This window comes from Hippichthys cyanospilos, chromosome 21, assembly GCF_059441005.1.
Source record: "Hippichthys cyanospilos isolate Australia breed blue-spotted pipefish chromosome 21, RoL_Hcya_1.0, whole genome shotgun sequence".
Lineage (NCBI taxonomy): Eukaryota > Metazoa > Chordata > Actinopteri > Syngnathiformes > Syngnathidae > Hippichthys > Hippichthys cyanospilos.
In genome coordinates, this window is record NC_142389.1 from 10,756,533 (window position 1) to 10,781,695 (window position 25,163).

The window sequence follows — 25,163 nt, forward strand, 5'->3', positions numbered from 1 at the left end:
TATCAGAAAATTTAGGCTGAATTAATCCAACAAGTATGGGACTTTTTGATGACGAAATTGCTCATTGGGTCATATTCAACTACCTTTTTTTTCATTTGGAATCCAACAGTGTCATGTTGATGTTATCATATCCAGCAGACACGTGGGCATGACCGTTCACTCAAAGGTTTTTGCTGCACTTACAATGCAAATGTTTGGAGAAAAAACTAATAATTTCACTATTCTCTGCAGCAATCATCTGTTATGTGAAGTTAGAGTTAGTGCAGGCAACAATTTTATACCAACATCATTCCACAATGGACATATTATTGGAATGAGCTCCTTTTCTCACGAAGGCTGTAAGTTTTTTTTCTGATTATAAATTGCACATATTGCCCAACAGTTCAAACTGTTGTTGAGGTAGGGTTTTTTCTTCTTCCCACATTTCTCAAACACTGCAACAGTGTTTGCACTTACCGTAAACCTGTTCCTCCCCTCATGTGAGTAATGATCTGTGGATTTAAAGGGAGCACTTTCAAAGTCCCAGGAGAAACAGAAACCACGCTTATCTCACAGGACCAGCGAAGGGGTGTGGGATTAAACACCTTCTGGCAGTTTTATGCATTATGCAATGCAATAATGAGGCAATGTGTGTGTGTGTGTGTGTGTGTGTGTGTGTGTGTGTGTGTGTGTGTGTGCATACTGTATTTTTCGGACTATAAGCCGCAACTTTTTCCTCATGATTTGAGCCCAGCGGCTGATAGTCCAGTGCGGCTTATCTGTGTTTTTTGGGAGTTTCTTTTTCTTTGCTTTGTTTTTGGTTTTTTTTGCTAGGCACCAGCAAGCAAATATTTGTATCTGTTCGAGGTGTCAATTTATGGAACTATGAAACAGAACTAAAAAGATGTGAATCAATGGCTGTGTTTAAAAAGTTTAAAAAATATATTATTAAAAAAATATTATCTCTCTCTCTATATATATACATATACTGTATATATATATATATATATATATATATATATATATATATATATATATATATATACACACACACATACATATAGGTTCTTTCATATTCTGATTAATGATCAGAATATTCTGCTCACTACAATTACAGCTGTTTTTGATACACTTTTCAAATGGTGAAAACATCTGTGTATGTGTTGCCTGCAGCAGACATATCGACAAGCACAGCTAAACCGACTTCAATTATCTTGACAACTTCAGAAATTTAACACCGTGAACTGAAACTAATATGTGCATCCTACAAAACTTGAGGCAGCTCTGCTTACATTTTAAACTGATGTCGAACTCCAGTCCTGGAGGGCCGGTGTCCTTGATGTTTTAGAAACTTCTCCCTCAAACACACCTGGTTCATATGATTTGCATGGTCTTCAAGCTCCTGCAGAGCTTTGCTAATAAGCTAATTATTTGAATCGCGTTTGTTGGGTGGGTTGAGAAAACCGGAAAAAGTGCAGGATATCTGCCCTCGAGGACTGGAGCTTGACACCTGTGTAAATGTAAGCAGAGCTGCCTCTTTGTTGAAAATTTTGACAATGCCAAACAGCACTTGCTTAAAAGTATTCAGCAACTGCATAGGTGAAGTGACTCATTGGGGGGTAATATGTGAATCAATTTTGAAAGGTGAATTTAAAAAGAACATTACTAAATTTTGACATATTGTAAAAAAACAAAAACAAAAACAAAAAAAACATACCGAGAACAGCCAGTCAAGGACAAAGTTGTCTGGAAAGTATCCAATCCAGTGTTTTCCTAATCAGTCTCTTTTTTTTTTTTTGTTACCACTTGTAAGCGTTAACAACAGCACCCTCTTATGGTCAAAAGTAGCAAGTGGCCATGATGTACAAGGAACAAAATACACACACATTGTGTTTACTGATAAAAAATATTAAGTGTTTTGTACACTTTCATACAACTTCAAATTGAGAAACTAACCACAGTAAAATGTGTTACATTTCTTACTTTGCAAAAGAAAGTTCCATCATATTGCTAATAAAAATAAAATGTACAAAAACATGAAAAATGCCTATGAATTTACAGTACAGATTAAATAGTGAGATATAAATATGTGTGCGGCATCTCATTACCTTACAGGTATTTAATTTGCATGTTTGTATTTGGTTTATATAAGTAGGTAAAAAAAAAAAAAATCAGGTGAGAAAACTTGCATACATGCCTTGAGAGCGCCACATCCAAGCGCATACAACTTTACGTTTTACAGAAAACTCATTTGATCCTGACGTGACCTCTGTGGGGTCAATTTTGTTCATCCCATTCATGTTAGTTCCTTTTATTGAGTAATGAGGTAAATCTGAAAGCTGAGTATTTGTAAAAAGAAAAAAAAAAGAAAAAGTGTCCAGGTCAATTTTTTTTGTCCCTGCATGTTGTGCACAGAATAGCAAAAGTGGAAAAAGTTAGATAAATGCCTGCTTTTAGAAGCCTCGAATTCAGCTCTGATACTGCCTCTAAAGCTGTAAAATTGCTAAACCGACTCAATGTGCTAATTCTATTATATAAAAACCAGATAGGACTGAAAAATGCCTTCTTTTGAATGAGTGCATGACTCAGATTCTACCTGACAATGTCGAAAGTCGCTGACCTGATTTCATCCCCGTGTAGTTTACTGTATATAAAGTAGCAATATAAAGTTTGGAAACATGCCTCTTTTTTTATAGACAGCAATAAAGTGAAATATTATGGCACATAACTTATGTAACTGGGTTCAAGCAAGGGTTATATTGTCTTTTACCATCTTTTATGACCACTTCCCCAAAGAGGTATTATTGATGCAAAATTCCCAAGCAGAATAAAAAGTCCCAATAAACTGAAAGTATTCACAGCTGGAGGCCAGGTTGGCTTAAAGAAGGCTCCAAATAACACTTGCAGTTAATACTTGGGGTTTAAGGCAGACAACAAAACTGCTTTCCTGCATCAGTCTCCATTTTCCCTTCCCACGTGTGCTCAAGTGAAGCAGTCGCACGTTTGTTGTAAACGCTTCCTACTCCACCTTCCAGATGGCGATTTTCCCATCGTGCTTTGCGGCGCCGCTGAGGACGTAGCGGTCCTCTGCAGAGCACAGCGCCGTCACCTTGTCGCTGTGGCCGTGGAGTTCCTTGAGGACCTGCCGGCGGTCCATATCTACTATGTAGACCTTCCCTTTGGTGGAGGAGCGGCCCACTCCGCCGACCCACACCTACCGAGAGAAGTCAACCATTTTGAAACATATACCAACTTATTGCTAAATTGTTAGAATTAATTTCCTCATAACTCAACCAAAGAGATGACACACATACATACAGTATATATATATATATATATATATATATATATATATATATATATATATATATATATATATATATATACACACACACACACACACACACACACACACACACACACACACACACACACGCGCACACACACACACACACAGTGGGCCCCCGTGTTACGAGATCCATTATTAATCCGTTCCGAGGTTGTGGGCGAAAGGCGAATTTGCCGTATGACAGGAAATCCAAACCTATGTTAAATAGCTAATGCGTTTAGCACCCCAGGTAAAAACATCAAAATGGTACATAAATATTAAAAATTGGTACGAAAATAGTATAGTAAGTGCTACGTATATATAATATACATGTATACAATCATAAAACATCATAAATAAAAAATATTATTATAAAAAATATATTATTTACCTTTGTGTGGCGCTTGTTATGCCCATATTCCCTAGCAAAGGTAGCCTAGGCTAGGCTAGCTTCGTATTTCTTGATTATCTCCAGCTTCGTTTCTTTATAAATCATCTCCTTACTTCTCTATTTAACATCACTAGCAATCTTGGGACCCATGGCTAACCCTTTCAACTTTAAATTAAGCAGTAAAATGCACTATAAATACAGAATTGTAACCAATCACAATCGAACAAAGCTTTACCATTCTGCCATTTTAAACAAGTGAGGCCGACTAATAGCAGACCAGCATATCCGTAAGGAGACGCCGACCAATAGCAGACCAGCATTGTAGTCACGCGTTGCATGGAAGCAGTTGGACGGGAATCGTAAATATGTGCAATTCCCTAAACACACCAGCAGATGGAGGCAAAACAACACAAATACAGCCAAGCCCCTAGGGTCATGACATTTGTTTTGGTCGCATAACCGGGAAAATGTCATCAAGAGGAGATGAAAAAACTCAGTATTTCACATCGCAACATGAAAATAACATAAGTCAGGGACGTTGTAACACGGGGGTCCACTGTATTAGGGTGCGAAAGCAAAGGCTTTTGTCATGCAAACATGTGGTAAACACTGCCCCCTGGTGGTAAGATGACTAAGTGCTTGATTTGACATAGTAGTTATCTGGCTTTTTAAATGTTAAGATCGCCGAGGATCAGCTTATAAAATCGTGGCAGCCAATATTGTGATCGCATTTTTTTTTTGTGTGTTTACATAAATTCAGCACTAAAGTAATCAATTACTTAAGGTGATTAAGTACTAAATTTAATTAATTACGTTTGGAAATCAAGGAATAAAGTAATTAATTTCTTTAGGTAAGAAATTGCAAAAATGACGACTTCACGTTCTATGATACTGAAGCAATCTATTACCTTAGGTTTAGTAAATGATTACTTTAGGTACTAAAGGACTACATGTGGGAACTTAATTTCGCACTTGTGTACATAAATAATTTATTTCCTTTAGCACCTAAGTACATAAAAATGCTTTAGTTATTTAGTCAACTGCATGAAGTAATCTATTACTTTAGGACTTGGTTGTCTAAAGTAATAGATTACTTTAGTACCTGATTGCCGAAAGTAATCAATTTTTTTACAACTTGATTGCTTTAATTGATACATAACTTTACTAATTTGATTGCTTAAAGTACTCAATTGTTTAAACAGTTTATTGCATCGTCGTTTACTTTAGTGCTTACTTATAGTGTAGTATGTAATCAATTAATTTAGTTACCTAATTAATAAAGTAATCAAATACCTTAGTGATAAACTTTTTAGACCTTTGTTTAGTCAAATGCATGAAAATAAAACATGTAAAAATACTTTTCCGGGATTGAATGAGTTATTGAAAAAGAAAAAAAAAACTGTTTCTTTTACACCATTATAACGTTTTAAATTAGAAATTAGAAATTTGATGAAACCTGCAGAAAATCTGTGAAAATCTCACAAACCCCCGAAGTGCTGTTGGCAGTAATGGGCCACCAGGGCCAGCAAGGCCTTCCCTGCTGGCCTGACATCATTATCATAAATATAATAAACTATAATAATTATAATAACTATAATGAAAGTCAATTTCATTTTAAATTCATTTTTACAAAATATTTATTTTTCTAATTCATAAAATTATTCTCCCTATTCTATTCTTTTCATGTCATATTATATCTCTGTGGTTACGCTCCTCCTCGTGTTGTAGTTTTAAGTTGCATTTTTTAGCCAATTAGAATTCGCTTACTTGTGTCCCCGGGCTGTATGTAATCTGCCTGCTCCCAGAGGCGCTAGGGCATTTGCTTTGACAGTTGCGGGCCTCTCCACAAGCGCAGACGGATACGTGAGCAGCCCGTATAACTTCATAGACAGCTGTAATAGCCAACCGAGTCATAAGAATGCTATCTAGAGGCCTCACGCGAGTGGATGCTCACTGCAGGAAGATGTTGCAATGCTCAACATACAGTATTGTACAGCTCAGTTCGAAGGTAAAGAGAGCTCCTCAATGCGCTACGATGCTTTTAAAAAACTTTTGGAAACACCGGAGTGGATACACTGTACATCTCAGTGCCAAGAGAAAGAGAGCAAGAAGAGGTCAAGAAAAGTCAGGAGATATTGAAAAGACTGATCTATTGTGACCGCCGTTTGTTTTGGTCAGTGCAAGCCTTTTCTTTATTTATTGTTTCATTTTTAATATGTTTGTGTTATTTTATTCCGTTCATATTCAATTAACAGTAAAGAAATAAAATGATGTTCTTATATCAAACTGTGATTTGTAATTTGGACTTCATTTTGTGAATATTTATTTTAAATTGTTATAAAAATTTTTTTTTTTAAAGTTTGGCACCATCACGTACAATGACAAGTTTTAATTACTGATGCTAGTTTTTTGATGTTTAAAAGCGCCGGAAAATAGCCTGTGTAGCCCAGTAATGCTTACGTGTGCACAAGCTATTTTTCGAGAGTCTGACATCACAGAAGGCGTACACGTGAAAGTCACGGACCGCCACTGGCTGTAAGGTACCTCTATTTGAGAACCACAGAGATGATCACAACCACCAAACATTTTTCACGGCAGATGTTAACAGTCCTCAATAGATTCGCCCGAACCTCTCAATGGGGTTGAGGTCAGGGTATGAGATAAATAATACTTGCCTCACAAATGGTCCCGTTAAAGCATAACCGTTTTGATGTTATACCATGATTTTAAACCGTCCAAATCTGCCCTAACAGCTAAGTTAGGCTGCACAATTGATGGAATTTTAATCATGATCACGATATTGGTTGCCACGATTAATTAAGCGGATCCTCGTCTTTATCTACATTTAAAAAGCCAACACTTCATGTCAAATCAAGCACTTTGTCATCCTACCACCAGGGGGCAATGTTTCCCATGTTTGCATGACAAAAGCTTCTGCTTTACCAGTGTGAAATGGCGTAGAGTTTCTCACTTTAATATATATAGTGCTAGCTGTCAATTGAGACCCATTTTGAAAAATTTGATTGGCAAAAAATTGGGAAGAAATTCGGTTTGAAATGACCGAATATGAAAATTTTGACTGCTAAGTGATTAAAATTTGTTAAAAATACTTAACGTGCTTGGTTCTAATTCATTGGTTTGCACTCAAACAAGTAAGTTAGCGGTGTTGCCCAGTCTGCCAATTTTTTGCCATGTCTTGGGTGAATTTGTTTTTAATCATTATTTATTTATTTTACTTTATTCTTATTATTTGTAAGTACCAAGCCTTGAAGCCTTGTATACTGCTAGTATAAAACAAAGGCAATAAATAGACATGTTTGACTGAACATGATGTATCGAGATTTCAATATTGACCAAAATAATCTTGAATTGGCCAGAATTGTGCAGCCCTACCGCTAAGTTCTTACCACTTTTCTTGTTGGTTTTCTTCCATTCTGTTTTTATGATTTAATCTATATTTCTGCTTAATGGTGTGAATGTGTGATATCTGAACAGACATGGGTAACCACCACATGCAAAAAAAAAAAAAAAATCTAAGAAGCATAATTATTTTGAACATAGTGTAGATATCATATGTGTGTTCACCTGGTTTTTCACTTTAATCATGCAGTGGCATCCAGTGCAGTCGTGTAGCGCCACCCGGTGGTAGGGCCTTGATGCATCTTTTGTGTGCCAAATGCAGACGTCTCCAGAATCAACGCATATGCTCCACACCTCCTCCCTCTGACACACATATGTTGACTTCATAATATATCCGATGAGGAAAATTTACTGGCAATCTGGACAACTTGAAAAGTCCTTTCTTGCTCTTAGTGTACAAATGTATGTGTGTGTGTGTGTGTGTGTGTGTGTGTGTGTGTTACCTCAGGTAACAACAGCACAGCACTGAACGTAGCTGCAGAGCCTTTGTGTTGCTCGGGCAGGTTCAGCCGATGCTTTAAAGAGCCGTTCCTCCAAACTTCCATGATACTGTCCCTAGAACCTGGAAGAAATAGGAAAAAATATACAATTGAATGTATTGCTTTGGCGGGAATGTATCAAGGCAAGTAACACACTTACAGCACCAGAGGGTTACGTTGCTGCTATACACTGAGTGCAAGTGGTCACAGGAGAGGCGAAAGTTCTTCTTCACCTGAAGGGTTGACATGGAAAATGTGTTGTGTTGGGATTTTTTTTCATTATAGGGGGTCTCTAATATTTAAAAAAAAAAAAAAAAAAAAAAGCTAGGCAGTAGTAATTCTTATTGAAAAATGTTCCACGTGAAAGTAAAGAAAGCCAAGGCTGAAAAGGACACTTTAACAGTTTCTGGAATAAACTTGACCTGCAATGTGGAAACATCCCACGCCATGATGGTTCCATCTGCACTGCAGGAGTAAGCCACCTTCTGACTGAAAGAAAATAACATGATGTCATTATGGGCAAAAATGTATGAAAAAAAATCAAATGGTAGGGGTAAATACTGTTTGATGATTAAACGCAGGAAAATCCGATCTGCAATTGATCCAGCTCGTTTATTTATATAAATTAAACATTAAGGGAATTACCCCTCTGTAAAACATTATCAGATCATGTGTGAATTGGTTAATAGGGGTACATTCAAATTAAGAAATTGGTTTGCACTCTATTGGGGTAACAGCCACAAAATAAGGTCACAGGTGACTGAGTAAAACAAATGCATGACACCTAATAGAGTAATATACACTGTGCTCATAATTATCATCACCTCAATAGCTTTGACAACCTTTGGAGCATCCTTTAGACAAAAAAAAGGTGGGGGCATTAATCAATGCATCATTGAGATTCTACTTAGGAAGAAATTATGATGCGGGCACTATCATCCCCTGAACTCCACCAAATGAGAACCTATGAAACATATTTACCTTACAAATCAGTACACACTATGTTCCAATTTTAGGATTGGATTTAATGATTTAAAATATACTATGTGGTCACTGTGATATATTTTGTTTTACCCATCATATCTTTGTATTTGAAACAATTTTCCAAAAATACTGCATTGACCGCCTTTTTTCACCTGTATTTGTCCGTGTCAAGAGCGAGTCCGGTCACCTCGGACCTGTGATCTGTAAGCTGCCTGTTGCAAACCATGGCCACCATGCTGATGATGTAAATGACAGAATCGTCTGAGCCCATCCACACTTGGTCTTTGTCTACGGCCAGCATACAGTTCTGCACCAAAACAATGAAGGAAATGATGAGACTCAAGACTACAAACAGCAGTGCAAGTTGTGCTTCTATATCTTTCCACTAGATGGCAATCATGTTCCAAATTGCAACTACAGAACGACAAGGCAACGAACGTTTAACACGGTAAACAAAAGCCTACTTTCAAGTAAAATGATATGAGTATTTTAAGTATTTACAGAGATTAAACAAATGCTATGGAGATTTTTTGGGCTATCTTAAATCAGATGGAATGAACAATTTGAAATAGGTGGGTTTTCGTTCCAGATTTGAAGGGGGTGCATATGTAAATAAATATTCCAAATAAATACATTTTCCAATGACTCTTATCAGTCTTATTATTTTATTAGCTCCAATGCTAATTTCATTCAAAAAGTTTCGTGCAAAAAACAACATGCAACATTTCAATATTGTCGTTTTTTAATTACATGCGTTAATTTTACCCATAACATAAAAGATGAGTAAGTTTGAACTCTAGGGGAATACGAAATAACTCAATTGAAACACAAGTTCAATGAGGTGTCATGCAAATGTGACTGCGTGCGCACGGGAACAAGCTGAGGTAATGCATTTCTTGTGACTGAAGGTCAGCGAGACGGCTTACTAAAGAAACAGACACGGTGGACGTGTAAAATACGTTTATGAGAGAGCAAAACAAAAGAGCCAAAGTTAATTGGGAGGAAAACTTGTTTATGCGTGGCTGATGTCAGTGGCATGCGTGTGGCTGTTTAACGGCCCTAGTCTGCTCGGTAACACAAGGCCGTTGGGTATACTCTGTACAGATAGAGGCCAAACAACATTAACAATTTGTCATGTGGACATTCCTTTTGATTTACCGTTTGAAAACACGTTTTCAGGGTTGATCAGTGTTTTTCTACACGGTTGAGAAATTTTGTATAGATAGTATTCCGGGGCCACCTTAGTTTTGTTTTAGTGCTATTTTACCAGTCTTGCGTTGCCCACTTGACAAGTGTGCGTCAAGGACCAGCTGGAGGCGTCAAACACCATCACCTTGCCCCCGCTCACAGACACCCACAGCTGACCTGAAACAAACACAAGTTATTTGGCCATACTTTTATCACCAATGAGTAACCAACAAGGATCAAGGTTTATAAATGAAGTTATGATTAAGTCAACCCTCCTTTTATAATTGGTCACAATGACAATTTTGCACACAGAAGAAATGATTAACAGGTGGTCTAAGAGTTTGGGATTCATAACCCTAAGGGAGTTTTTGTTTTATATAACAAATAAGGAGCGTGAAACCCTACCACAGACTGACCAAATCATGTTTGGATTTAAAAAATGTCCATCTTGAGGAACAAATGAAAATACTGAAGTGCAACCCCACCCTGCCTCGGCTAACGGTCGGACTGCAGAGCCAAGCGGTGTTTATTTTTAAAAACAAGGTGGAGACAGAAATGAGAACATGGAGAAGGAGGCACAACATCGGAGGGAGCGAAAAGAAACTAGCTGACAGGGAGCATTGTGGCCGAGCGCCAGGAATTCAACTCCGTGACCTACATTCAAAGGAGAGTGGAGTGGCTGACGTCCATGGTCTGAATGGTCACGTTTGTTCTTTTCACCCACACAGATGGCAAAGAGGCGACAAGGAGAACCGAGTCAGCCTGTCACCAAAGGATGTCTTAAGTGGCACCACATGTCCACTAAACAACATCCTCAAGTATTCACATAGCCGTCTTGCTATTTTTGCTTTTTCTTTTACACTGAAATATAATTTTTCCTTAGTGCATTGTGACCTGCTCATTTTTGGTCTTTGTAAATGAAAAACATTTGAAACAGCACAAAAAGAGAGGGAGGCAAGATAACAACATTCATGTCTTAATATTATTTTTGCATTAAATATAATTTCAAACTTATATTGGTTATACAAAAAAGGGCAATTAGACCCACACCAAAATATATTATTTACAACATTCTATATTTGTAGAGAAAAAAAAATCCACCCAGCCTCGTGTTTCTTTTGGGGGGAAAATATTCGTAGGTTTGTGTGAGCCTCAGAATGTCTAATGATTGTGTTTCTTTGGGGGGAAAAAAAAAAAAAATCCTGTCTCAAACCATCCTGCTGGGAACGAATAGCATAGTAGCACTCCCATTTTGCGGGTCAATGTTTTTGGCTAACGTTAGTTGGTACAACTATGGAAAAAATGCTACAAAGTAATGTGCATCTATCAGTGTTTTTTTTTTTTTTTTTTTTTATTTACCTTACTGCATTGTCCACAATAATGTCAGCCTCTACCGTGGTACTAGTAAGCTTAGCCACTTAAGCTAAACTAAGCTAAGCTAACAAGGCTTGCTACATACAGCAGGTTGCAACGTTTGTATGTACTATATATTGTACTGTATCGATGTGTTGAGGACAGCCAAAGAGATGAGAGTGTTTATTGATATCTTTATGACAAACTAAAGAACTTTACAGTGACACAGTCAGCGATGGGGGAGTGTCTACGTACATGTGACGTGATGACAAAGGTCAGAAACGATTTGTGTCAGGTTACCTGGCGTGTAGAGAAGAACATCAATGGCACGAGGCGCAGCGAGTTCCAGCGAAGGGTTAATCTTGTGCTTGAGTGTCTCAGCGGTCGTCCTGGGAACCATCATCGGCACTGGAGGCACACAAAGCAGTGCATCGAAAAAAAAGAAAAGAATAAACAAACCAGTGCAAATCTTGATTGGGTGTTCGGTGTTGTACAGTTTGAAGACAAAACAATAGCTCAAACTGTAATCGAATAGTGTTCATAATTTGCTTTTATAAAAATGTTTTCTTTTTGACCATGATCATATGTTGTTTTTGTTCTACCTTCCATCTTGATGCGGTCAAAGTGAGCCAGCTTGGAGGCGGCATATGTGGCCTTGCTACTCTGAAGGCTGCCCACTACTGCGTCCATGAGCAAGGCATTGGTCAGGGCCTGCTGCATGTACTGGGGGTCCTAGAAACAAACCACCACTGAATTTGAATTTGGAAAGGGGTGTGGAGACTTTTCAATTCAATATCACAAAGGGAAACCTCCGTCTGTTTGTTATAGCGCATGCATACACTCTCATTTGGCATTACCTTATGCTGGTCGGCCATTTCGCGGCCAGCCCACATTTCTTTGACCATCAGGTTCCAGAGTTCTGTCTCAGTCTTCAAATTGGCCTCAAAGGTCTCCTTCCTGCCCCGCACACGCAGCTTCAAGCTGGGGATTCGCAGGAGCAAGAAAGGAGCTGAGGATACTTTTACCTCCTATTGGGAAAATCAGAAGAAGCGAAGCATGAGGAGTGTTGTTACTTGGTTGTCACTATTCATCTTTTACCTCCAAATCCCTGTACTGTGCCACCTCCACGTAGCCGGGCCGCCCGTGGGTGAGCAGAAAAAGCCGCCGCTGCGTCATGACGATCTTGCCCACGCCGCGGCTCGTTTTGACCGAGGAGGACAGCTTGAAGACACACTCACTGGGTTCAATGTGCTCCAACACATTTGCAGGTAAACAAACCTGAAATAAAATTAAAAAAAAAAACATTACACTTTCGCTGCAGCACCTGGAGTTTGTACATTCTTAATATTATTTCACTCATTCATTGGTAAAAGGGGACTTCTATAACTGTCAATGGCAATGAATGATTAAAGGTGGCTTAAAATGGAAAATTGAGTATGTAGAAAAGTAGCCTGGAGTGCATTCCCACATCAGATGTAAAATGAAACAACCAATCTTTAAGAAGCTGCCTATAAGCAGTATTGAAAAAGATAATAAATATAACATATTTGTTAAAAATGTTATATTTGCAACACTGACCTCTCTGTACCTAGTTATCATTTGTTGTTGTTGTTAAACTAAAGAAATACCATTTGTTAAGATAACTAAGAACTAGTCTTCACAAATGAAAAGTCATGGATACAAACCTCCTGTGCCTCAGCCTCAGTTTCTTTCCAAATGGTGTAGAAAACGCGAAATAAGTCAGGCCCAACCTGCTTCTGATGACCTGAAATGAACAACAGAAACATAAATCTTTATAAATAAATAATAATAAATCTTTATTTTTGTTTTAAGAACGAATCACAGAAACAAAACTGCTTCATCTACATTATAAAAATCTATTTAAAAAAAAGTCAGTGGAGCCATTTCTATCCAAGAAAGCTGCAGGTGACAACCCAAGGATAAATTACATGACAAAAAGCAATCAATCGCAACGTAATGGGCCATCTAAACAAACCCAGCACAAAGAAAAAGAATGAAAGAACTCCAGCCATGTTTCTGGCTCACCCACTGCTAGAATAATATTTACCGTCTCCAGGTTGTCTTATCTCTCATTCTCGCCTTACTCTAATCACTCACAGGAATGTCGTCAGGTCACAGCGGCAGCTCTTTACGATGCAAAATAACACGCCTGAGGATTTTTTACAGTATGTAGCATAAAGTAAATAAAGAGAACCATTCCCTTGAAGTGGACACGAGAATCTGTAATTACAGATATGAACATTATACATCATGGGAGTGGATATTGAAATCTGTAGATCCTGCGTAGTCTCCCTTTATTGAAAAATGCTAGTTAATTATTAACCTTGGAAAGTATGTTAGAGTAGTAACTCCTTGAGAGCTTTTACGAGATTTTTTAGCACAAGTAATCCCAAATGGTGGCCGCTGTTTAAGTTAGCAATTTTTTTTTTTTCTGGGATAACTAGTTAACACTTTCATGTTGGTTGGTCTGTAAACAACATGTGTGAACTAAGACAAATATAATTGAGTAGTGTAGATGAATGAGACAAATAAGATCTTTTATGTTGTACCTACCAACAGTTAGAGCCTCAAAAAGCCGGTAAATGGTCCCCTGATCTTTTACAATCCCAGATTCCTGGACACACTTAACAAACTCATCCAGCTGCATGTATTTTTTTGGCAGCTGGAAGTGTTTGACAGTGCCCTCCTCCTGCTTGCTGTCGTGTCGCTCGCGCTCCTGGTCCCATTTGAGGCGGGTGATGAGGCGCTTTAGTTCTGGACGCCTGTCTGCCTGCGATTAATTAACAGATGCTTTTTATTATTATTATTCAAAAGTGGAGCATTACAAGTGAATGTTACGTCGATCACTGCCAGCCCATTTTGACCCTTGTATGATATTTTGTCCAATCATTTGATCTTTACATCAAAGGTGTTTTACATCAAAGGGAAGTCATTGAGAGAAGACACTAGGGAGCTGAAATTTCACCCAGATGGTCACAACATGTCCAAGTTCAACATGGCATAACCACTTACACTACCAGGAGTGTGTCACCCCCTAGCTAAAATATTGCGAAAATTATGTGGAAGAAAATGACCCAAAAATGGTCAAAATACTGCACAAGGGTTACATTCACTCTATTTTTGACTTTGTTACTTGTCACTGACAGTGAATGAGTTGACTTATTCGATGCCAGATGAGCTCAAATGGATCTTTGACATTAGTGGTTGTTAATTACAGTGAATTAGTACTATATTATTAAGAGTGTTGTACAGTAATTACTTATACTTTGGTGCCTTAGGACCAAGCAAAATCAGTATTTGCATTAGGAATTGGTATAAATGAACAAGAAAAAAATCACAACATTAATAGTTCTGGATAAAATGAAGACCTGCAAACGGTCAGCTTCAGGCAGCGAGTCTACCAAAGATTTAACCATCTGCAGAGGAAAGATGTCGGAGTCTGTCTTATAAAGACTCTGGAAGTCCTCTAAAGCATCCAAACGTCTGTTAGACACCGTGTTGACCAAACCACGCAGGTAATGATACCTGCACAAAAAGAGTGAATCAACAGAATCCTAAACAAGTTAACTAAGTTTTGTATATTTCCTCGTTACCTTGCCAGCAAAGCTGATTCATCAGGGGAAGTTGCGTTCATAGCCTTCCCCAGGCTTGCAACCATTTCCGAATAATAGTTCTGGACGTAATGATATGCTAAAGGAGGGGGGAATTCGGGAAGGCGGAAAACCTTCACTGCTTTCTGCGGAAACTTCAACCCTGAAAAGGGATAAAAGAGGACAAGTCATCAGTTACTTTGAGCTGACAACTTTGCAGTCTGAAGATGCACACACCAATGTCAGGGGTCATCTTGCGGAGAGAAGCTGGCCGAACGGGGCTGATGGCAGAGAGAGATTCGTGGACCGACTGATCCAGGTTGGGCATGCTGGCTCCCAGGCGCTTGCTCAGGCGGTTGTCCGGGCTGGCGTAGCTGTTGTAGCCGTTCCGGGACAGTTCTAACATGGGCGGACGCCGGGGCGAATCTGTCACGCCGCGATTCCTGCAGAATGGTGACAGTTGCGGCCAAATGTGGTGACAAAGGAGCATTTCAAATGAAAACTACTCGTTATTACTTATACACTTTGTTATATGCCCAAGTATATTTCATACAACAGGTTTTATAAATAATATATATGTAAAATAACAATTAAGCAGTGCTATTACAGGGTGTTTCCAAACGTCTGAATGGTCCTGTGTATCATTATGCACATTTTCATTCATTACGCTTTTGTAAATACAACTATATATCAGAGGAGCTATTAAGAAACTAAACATCGACCCCATAAATGCTCATATTACATAATCAACAAATAAATATTTGCTTCAATTGTTAAATTGTCACCAAATTGGTAAGGTTGTCTGAGTACTTAATTTCAACTCAAATGCACCCATGATGGGGAAAAAAAGCTCCCCACCCCTGGAATAAAAGTACGTGTTGGCACCACCCATATGGTATTATCTACAACCCACAGTCAGGAAGCTGACAAAAAGCTCAACTGACTTAACATTTTCCACAATAGGAAGCTAAAATTGGATTTTTGAATGGTAAGCAAGACAGATGCAGATTTCCTGTGCCTGCGGTTGACTCTAAGAAGCCATTATTGTATGCAAATAGTTTGTAATTGCCTCGCTATTGTCCTTACATTGTCTCACGGTGTTCAAATCACGAAAGAGCATACCTATGTGCGAGGTTGCGCGTGTTCTGCTCCATGCGGCTGAAGTTGTCCTGTTTCCTGTTTAGCCTGTCTCGCAGGAATGAGTGAAATATGTGAGTCTCTAAAACCTGGCAGCAGAACACACAAAGAATACAAAAAAAAGAGTTAGGGGTCAGCGGTAGCATTAGATGTTATGACATGCTTGTGTAATTTATAGTGCACCTTTTTGTAAAAGGGCTGGTCGGCTGGCTCCCTGGTCCGTAAAAACTCCTCACTGTTAAAAACTCTGTGCTCATGGTTTAGAAAGTCCTGGACCCCTCTGATAGAAGACACGTGATGGACATTTTAAGAAGAATACTAAGTAGTTTTAGTACTCAGATATCTACAGAAAATTCCACTTGAATATCCAGATAAAAATAAAAATATAATATTTGCTTGGTGAAAGTATTTCCACTAAATATTTTGAATGACCAACTGTTAAGATAAATAAAATAAAATACATTTCTTCTCAATGTACCTGCTTAGCAGCACACTAGTTTCCGCAGTAAAAACATGTTGTTTGGCAAATCTCTCCCTATAAATTTTGGTCAATGTGACAAATTTGCCGACTGAAACAGCACCTTTGACTCATCATGGTTTCCTAAAATGCGATCAGTCAGAACAGCAACTGTGTCAGTCTGTCAGCGTCACAGAGTGCAGTCATTTACGTCTATATGGAGCACTTGAATGCTGCTGCCTTGCTGCTAATTTATGCAATATGCAGCTATAATGGAGCCAATGCCACAAGTGAACACTGGCACCAGATGCCAAATGTCAATGTCAGTGTAATTATGTTGTTTGTTAGAACCCTGAATTGGCTCTTGAATTGAGTTCAGAACGATGTTATGCTGTTTGTATCGGGAGCCGGAAGCAAACGTTGCAGAAGAAAGACCGGTCAAGTTGCTGTTGTGATTGGCTTGACATATTTTTTCTGACGTGTACACTAATAAGCAGATATTCAGGGCTTACAAAAAACAGGCTTGCAGTATTTTTTGACCTGAGCTATTAAATTAATTCAAGAACTCGTGTCAAACCTAAAACAACAGAGCATAGGGTACACACATGCCTGAAGATGTTGACCAGCAGCTCCAGACAGATGTTTTGTATCTGCTTGTTGAGTCGTCTCTGCCACACTCGCCGCTGCGCTTGCAGGGCGACGACATCAGTGGCCGATCCCAGGTGACACAACTCCAAGTCATAGTGAAGCTGGAGTGACTCGGCTCTGAAAATGCACCCAAACACAAAAGTTATTTTAGGATCAAGCAAAATGAGCATTCATGTTATTACCTTGAAATAAAACACTCTGCGGCAGTCAGAGGAACTGTGGCGAGGTCGATGACGTCGGCCCAGGATGACTGAATCATACCATCGTCAATATTCACCAGAATGAGATCTTCTGTTTCCTGGATTCAAACAGTCAATGATACGATATTAAAGGGGCCCTGTCATAAAAAGTCAACCTTTTGGAGCTTTAAACCATGCTACAATGCTGATTTGTGTTATTTTCCTGCCATTGATGCATTTCTATGCATTCCCTGCTTATTCTGCACGCTCACACCGTACCTCCGCAACACCGCCCCTGTATCCCCCATGCAAGAGTAAATACCCACCGACCTTATCCACGACTTTTAGTTTCGTTTTGGCTTTGAAGTTGGGGAGAGATTTTGGACGAGTCTCATTTATTAGTTACGTTTTACTGTCAAAAATACCAAAACTGTGAATATGTGTGTTTGGGAGCAAACAGCCAGACATTCAAAGTCAGTCACCCCATAGGTTGAATGTGTGTCAGTGAGTGGGATCTACGTTATCTCTCCAAATGTAATTCATAATCATGCATTTAACTGTGTAAAGTGTAACAATATCATGATCTAGGTCTTTTAAAAACATATGACACAATATACTGTAGTTCAAATGCGCCTTGGATAACAAATTTGTGCCCTCACCGCAGCCACTTCTTCAAAATGACTAATGTGGCAACCCATCAGGAAGGCCGTGGGCGCCATCAGGAAGTCCAGCATTCCTCGAGACAGCACGGGAACGTAAGGGTGCTGCCAAGTGAGAGGCTGTGTTGGAAGGGGGAAAAGGAGCACAATAAGAGATAGGAGAAACAAATCCAAACAGGTCGCTGGCCTGGTGATCTTTTGTTACTGACTTGCAAATAGAGCAAGAGACACTCGGCAACCAGGGTGAGTCTGGCCCAGTCAGATGAGAAGAAGACCAGTCGTTGTTCTTGGAGGAGGCAGGACAAAATCTAATTATAAAAGTAAGAAAAAAACATAACGAGAAAAATTGACACAAATAAAGGCTTGAACATTTACTTTGTGTGTTAATTGAAATAAATGAAAGTTTCCTCCTTTTTTTGGCACCGAGCAGTATATTTATAATATTTTGTTACGAATACAGCTCCACCTCAACCTTCAAAATTATTTTGTTCCGTAAGTCATTTTGTAATAGAAATTTTTCGTAAGCAGAAGCGCTTTTTACATGTAAATAGCCAAATATGTTCCAAGTCCACAAGATATCGCTCCTAAGCCTAATCTAACTTTGTTTAGGTTGTTTTATTTGTACATTTTTATTTTACATTTCTTGTCATCTATGTATCATTTACAAGTCCACAGGACCAATAATATTTATTTTTGGATCATTTTGAGCATACGGGTTCATATTAATTAATTAATTGTAACAAATACATATTAGGATCAGCAGCTCCAGCAGCAAAGGGCAGGCATCATGGGTTATGGTGACATCTTATACTGTTGACGGTCCTGTTCAAACGAGCGCTGGTGTCTTGTGTCCCATTATTAAACACCAACAATGATCGCCTTTCATGTCCCGAATTTTCCTTAGTAACAACAGACAATATTTTTTGGAAGAGGCATTTTGCAACCCAAATTTTTCATACAATGAGACATTTGTAGGTAAAGGTATCACTGTACAGCATTCTTGGTCAAACAGCGGTTCAGCTAGCTAGCTTTCCCTGTCGGGGAGTGCTACGTCAAAGTTCAACCTCGGGCAGACTTGCGCAAACAAACACTCATGCATGTTGGTCTACTTTGCCTGTTGAGCAACCGGAGCATAAAAGAGGAAAGCCAAACATCCGGGAGTGTTACCTGGAGAAGTGTTGTGTGTGAGAAACACAGCAAAGGCAGGTGCAAGTCCACGTCGATGATGGGGCCGTCCGGGTCCTCCCTGGATGGAAGAACCACCAGCAGGGGACGGAGGCTAAAGGACTGACACATAGAGATAGATTAAGTCGTGTGAATAAGTGAAGACCCTCTTATTTTTGTCAGAAAAATTTCAAATGTGAGAAAGTTTTCTGACCACGTGTAGTTGTCCAGGAGGGGGCAGAGGGACGAGGGACAATTTGGCAGAAAACTCCTTCAAGGTTTCCGCAAAGTCGACTTGTCTTGCAGGCCGCAACTGGACGAGCAAACTAACAGTATGGAAATTGTATTTCCACATGAATTGGTGGCCTTTAAAAAATGGGAATGTGCCAAATATTACCTGGCCAAGCAATCCCTCAAGGCGTTGTAGTAGGGGAACTTGGAAATGACGCACACAGCGAAGGGCGTAAAAAGACGAGATTTAGACGAAATCCACCGATGGCCGTTCTGGACGGAGGCTTCCTGATAGGACTGGGCAAGAGCAATCAGAAGTCACAACGTGACATGGAAAGCACTTGTAAATGAAACAAACTCATCTTCATACATTCAATCCCAAAGACATATATATATTTAACAGTACTTTTTTTTTTTTTAAGAATCCAGAAATTCAATTGCAGGTACTTTCTTTCATTTTTTTTCAAGTGTTTGGTTCAAGGAGGTTTTTAAAATGCCCTGTACTAAATGTAAGAATAATACTAAATGTAGTTGATTCCTATAAATAAATAAATATCTTTGGGATTGAATGAGTTAAAATGCCTCTACCTGTACAGATCTGTAGGACTGTGCAACAACTCCATGCGTTCGGTTCCCCAGTAGGTCGGTAAATACCAGGAAGTGATACGCATCTTCTCTCTGCTCACTGGCCAACTGAAGACCACCTGACCAGCAGAAATAACAAGTGAAAATATGATGATTTTCAATAAGACATGTCACGAATCAGACAGGCGTACCAGGAAAACAGAGCTGGGGCAAGGCGATGAGGTCCAGATCTTTGGGAACACTGATGTCTTCTGTTGCTGAGGATACCTCGGAATGATTGGCAGTTTCTCCGTTATGCGTTGAGTCTGCGGCGCGATCCCGTCTCTTCTAGAAGAGCAGCCACAAGGTTGACACATTCTTTAAAAAGCTCCCACAATGTACAACATTACAAAATACCTTCTTGATGAAACTTTTTCGCCGCTGCACACGACTAAAGGAAGGACCAATCACATGACTGGAATTGGTCTCCTTGGAGACAAAAGGTGGGATATGGACCTGCAGTACCTCTGCATCCAGTAGAGGAAACTCCACAAACCTATTTTGTTGATGATGCTGATCAGAAAAATGGAGAATTTATTAAAATTTATCAAGTGGAAAGTTAACAACATAAAACTTAATGTCAGGTAAGGACAAATTCACTGGGAAAAAAAAGACATTTTTTCATTTAACTCATTCAATGCCAAAGAAGTATTTACACATTGAATCCCAGGTACTTATTTACAGTATTTTTTAATATGAATTATTACCTACTTTATTATTCGCTCTATTGTGTGGAATTTATGTCTGCTCGTGGAAGTGAAAAGAATAAGAATGTCACTGTGCAGTGTTACAATGCATATGAAAATAAAACTCTTGAATTTTAAGTTTTTTGATACGCTATTTAAATCCATTTTTGTGCATCAGGCTTTTTTTGCTTGAATTGTTAGTTGGAAAATAAGTCAATCACACCCTGAAGTGGACACTGATTGGCTGTCATTGTGTTTGGCATAACCTAATAGGCTCCTGTTGTAGATGGAAGGTCAAGTACATGAGCAGAAGGAAGACGTGAAAATGGAAGAGCATGTAGTTGTTGGGCCAATGAATGGCAAATTTAACTTGAGATAAAACAAAACAAAAAATGCCTCAACGGCATCTTTATAAAGGTCGGTGATTTTTTTGTAAAAAGGGGCTTGCTTATCACAGAAGCAGATTAAGTTTAGCCTACCACATTAACAAAGCATCTGGTTGCAACTGCAGCCACAGAAAACCATAGCAACAAAGATGCTAATGTAGCATGCCATATCAAAGCTCTTTGGCAAACTAAATTCAAGAGCGTGACACATTTGAACAAATCTGATACAGGCGTGTTATTTTAATGTTGTTTTATAATTAGTTGGCGATTAATAAGAATAAATAATATGTAAAACTAAAGTTTGCAACCAGCACTTAAGTCTCAAGTACAGCAGAAGGTAAAATTACAACTATTTCTTTTGATCTAACACAATAACACAATGTATCCAAAAAAAAAAGAAATCATCTTTGTTTGAGTGTTTTTTTTTCTTACAACTTGGAAAGGTTACATCAAAAAGTGATTATCAGATTAATTTATTAAATAATCTCAATTTGTTTAAATCACTAGTTAAGGTAAAGACGAAAATAGTTGGCCCTGAACCATGTGTACCTGGTATGCATCTCTTAGCTTATCATTGGAGGCGCCAACCACCACGCATGCCTCCAATAGTCCAGAGGGTAGTTCCGCCATTGCAACACATAAACTGAAAGCAACAAAAGGAGCATGGAATGACATCACAATAACTTAGTCAAAGTTCACTGTAACCCACCACACACAGACCTCCCTTGAATGGTGCATGTGTGATTATTAAAAATATGACTCACTCTAGTTTCCAGTAACGGGTGTGCATGAGTGGCTCTAACTCAGACCAAGTAAAAGCTAGAGCAATTGCACTCCCAAGATGTGATGACCCAAATTTTTTATAGAAATATACACGTACTTACATTATTTTTAGTCTCGGGTTGATATTTTCAGGAAATTGCCTCTCAAGTTCGAGTCTAGACCATGGCTTCTCAATCATTTTTTGCAAAACCCTCCCATCAGGAAAAAAAAAAACCCAAAACAAATGTTTTTATCAACTCACAGTGCAGACTCTAAATAGGATTATTATCAATAAAAATTGTATAAGTATACAAACAACTGTATCCTTTTTAACATTAATAAAAGAAAAATGCAATATAAATCAACTTTCAACAAGTGGTAACTACTTTTTTAAAGCGTATATACATGTTACAAGTTAGTCAAAAACGGAAAAAAAAAAAAAAAATCAAAATAACCAGTTGGCCCCGCCCTACTATTTGAAATAGACCAGTTAGACCAATATAACTATCCATCCATCCATTTTCTATAGCCGCTTATCCCCACAGGGGTCGCAGGCTTGCTGGTGCTTATCTCAGCTGACTTCGGGCAGTAGGCGGGGGACACCCTGAGAGAGAACCCACGCGAGCTCGGGGAGAACATGCAAACTCCACACAGGAAGGCTCGGAGCCTGGTGGATTTCAACCGGGACCTCTGAACTGTGAGGCGGACGTGCTATTCACTGCGCCACCGAGCCGCCCCCAATATAACTAATGGATGAAAATGAAAACACACAAATACAAAATAAGCATGTGAGAAGCAGGTATTAATTTCTCCAACTGTGGTTGCCATACTCACTTGACACACAGTACCCGTACCTTTGAATGTGTGTGGTTTTACAAGGTCTTTACCTGGTTTAATGTTTGAGGTGTGCATCCGAGTAGATTGTCTTTATGTTCAACAGCAGTCAGTCTTTTATTTTTTTTTAACACTTAATACAGTAATCATCAAAAGTTTGGAAACACCCTCCAATTCTAAGTTTTTCCCATCATTTAAAAATCAACATTAGACGTTGTGTGCAGTGCCATGAAGCTTGGCATTTCGATATTAGTCACACAGCTGACTGAAATTAGTTAGAGCAACAAGCAAAGTCCACTTTAACACACATCGGTGTTTCATTTAGCGCTCTTTATTGTTTTCTTCTCAAATCCTCTTTTTGTCCTCATCTGTCTTTCCCTTAACCTTCAAAAAGTGTTTCTCTTTCAGACCATCCCGGCCTCCAGCTGAGTGTGTCATGGAAACACACACTTAAATGACCCCCTGCAAGGTTTGTTCAAGTGTTTGTGGGAACGAGACATGAAAACAAAAACCCTTAACAAAATGCAGATGTGATTCTGAAAGTAGTGGTAAATAGCTTACTCCTGCACATGTAGCAAATCAAGTGCTGACTACAATGATAAAAAAATTCATACACCAAAGAGAGAAGCTTAAAGGGGAACATTTAAAATTTCCTCTTTGGAGGATTATGGCCAAAATGTTTTTTTTTTTTGTTAGGATCAAAGTAATTCTGGTGCCTCATTTTACTTCAATGAAGAAGACACTTTCTGTGGTTAAAGGAAGTTACCACATTTTCCTGTTTAGGATCTTTGCAATGACTCTTACACTAGTCAAAAAATTGCCTGAATATTGTCAACAAAGGATGTGAAGAGATTATTCTTAAATATTTAGGGATTTAATTTTAGATCCTTGCAAAGCACAAGATGGTGAGGCAAGTTTATATTTACAGAACTTGAGGTAGCTTAATAAACATATTCAGAGCTAATGTTTACTTATTTAGGTTTAACTGACTTCTAATTTAAATAAAACAATACACAAATACTTCTCCAATAGTAAAGTAGCTGAGCATAGTGGGAGTAACAAAACAAGTTTGGCCTCATATCTTCTAGTCAGGTGTTTTAAAGAACTGAAATAACACTGGAAACACGCTCAAGTCCCACATGGAACACTTAAAAAAGCAGATTTAAAAAACGGTTTTAATTTTTTAGATGTTTCGTTCAATGACTGACTCGTTTGTAATGGTCTTGTGGTGTTTTCAGATATGTTTGCATTCTATCTATCTATCTATCTATCTATCTATCTATCTATCTATCTAATGGTGATTATGATTTTTACACTGTTTCACTCTATTGCTGTTTTAAGTCTTTCATGATTAAATACATTGAAACCGTTCAACACCTATTTCAATCTATAGTTCAATCTTTCAATTTAGCAGAAAATTTTGAATGACAGCGGTCCCGTGTTCTGGCCAAGAAGGCGGAGAATAAACACGCCATAACGATACCATGTGTATTACAGTAAACATAAAAGAACACTGTAAAACATAAAGGCACATATTAAAGTATACATAAAATAAAGCACATAAACACAATGTCGCTTGAAGTTTAGAATTGATGACTTGTCACAAGATGGTTTCATTCATTTATTTCTGTCTATGTAGTGCAAAAATTAACAACAGTGCATTAAGCAACAGTCGTGAATGCCAGGAAAGTTGGCAAACGACTTGCGCCTAGTTACGATGTAAAATAAATAAATAAATCACTTACCTTCAATTAAACATTTGCACGGAGAAGTTATTAATTCCACATTTCGGCGAACACGATTAAGACGTGGACACGGCAGCTCAATTTGCCGTCCGTGTGAATAGCAATAGTAGAGTGACTCAAACGTTCAAAAAAAAAAAAAAAAGCTTGCCCGCGTGAATGTGAATTCCCTGTGATGTAAGCTATACATCCGGGATGTCGTTTCAACATTAAAACAACTTCAGAATTCGTGTCCGGATGTAAGGACAGCAGAACGTTGTAATGGCGCCACCTGTTGTAAAAGTATACAATTACTTTATTTTAGCAAGACGAAGAAAACACACATTGCTATGTAAATGTACGTCCTTACTCTTCGCATGCCATCACAAAAACTGTACAACATTGTCCAAAGCATCAAAGGTTCATTGCAACATGCCTACTGGGTGAGAGACATGGTCCGAGTGCCCGCCCTAGTTTGGTCAATCTGCACACAACAAACGTATGTCGTAAACACCGCCTTACGACATACGGCATTAAAAAATATATTTTTTTTTTGTGACTTTTCAAACTTTTGTTGATGGGAACAGTTTAGGTGTTTAAATATGTACATGAAATAATTATTCTATTTTTCAAGATTAAATTGCCCCCCCCCCCCCCCCCCTATTTTATGAATGTCTGTTAGTACATACGGCATATTAAGGTAACAAAAAGTCATAAGAATACAGAAGACCCGCTTAGTTCTCACGGCAAATGTTTTCTCATGTTTCATAAGCATTGTCAAGATGCGTTTCTCATGTATTACACCGCCGTCTAGTGACTAAACTTTAAAATGCACAGCACCATAATCATTGATTGATAACAGTGCCCCCCTCCCCCCATATTGCGAATAAAAACAGCATCATTCGTGATGAGACTGCCCATGACCAACAGTAACACAACAAC

At 38.6% G+C, this 25,163-nt stretch overlaps 1 protein-coding gene across 2 annotated transcripts; it reads right to left on the bottom strand.

Annotated features, from left to right (window-relative positions):
• Positions 1-1,856: 1,856 nt before the first annotated feature.
• Positions 1,857-24,788, bottom strand: dennd3a (DENN/MADD domain containing 3a). Of its 2 annotated transcripts, none has more exons than XM_088405020.1 (30): positions 24,246-24,788; positions 21,454-21,547; positions 20,190-20,345; positions 19,985-20,117; positions 19,797-19,912; positions 19,375-19,505; positions 19,192-19,303; positions 18,981-19,100; positions 18,023-18,121; positions 17,814-17,933; positions 17,158-17,273; positions 16,937-17,092; positions 16,054-16,150; positions 15,856-15,959; positions 14,971-15,176; positions 14,737-14,896; positions 14,512-14,668; positions 13,697-13,913; positions 12,808-12,887; positions 12,221-12,400; positions 11,980-12,150; positions 11,725-11,854; positions 11,423-11,530; positions 9,849-9,946; positions 8,734-8,888; positions 8,020-8,086; positions 7,758-7,830; positions 7,562-7,680; positions 7,284-7,421; positions 1,857-3,193 (listed from the first exon to the last, which is right to left on the bottom strand). In XM_088405020.1, exons 2-30 carry the CDS (start codon positions 21,532-21,534, stop codon positions 2,999-3,001), a joined length of 3,795 nt encoding a protein of 1,264 aa, XP_088261146.1. In that variant the 5' UTR covers positions 21,535-21,547; positions 24,246-24,788; the 3' UTR covers positions 1,857-2,998. The 2 variants fall into 2 exon arrangements, with proteins under 2 accessions (XP_088261146.1, XP_088261144.1); XM_088405018.1 differs by having other exon boundaries at positions 19,985-20,120.
• Between the last annotated feature and the right edge of the window lie 375 nt (positions 24,789-25,163).

What these genes read in the sequence shown, in the direction of transcription:
- dennd3a (XM_088405018.1), bottom strand. Translation starts at nt 21,534, where the DNA reads ATGGCGGAACTACCCTCTGGACTATTGGAGGCATGCGTGGTGGTTGGC. An exon ending in AGCTAAGAGATGCATACCAG is followed by an intron (nt 20,346 to 21,453) that starts GTACACATGGTT and finishes TTTTCTGATCAG; the next exon opens with CATCATCAACAAAATAGGTT. An exon ending in TGACCGCATCAAGATGGAAG is followed by an intron (nt 11,531 to 11,724) that starts GTAGAACAAAAA and finishes GTGTGCCTCCAG; the next exon opens with TGCCGATGATGGTTCCCAGG.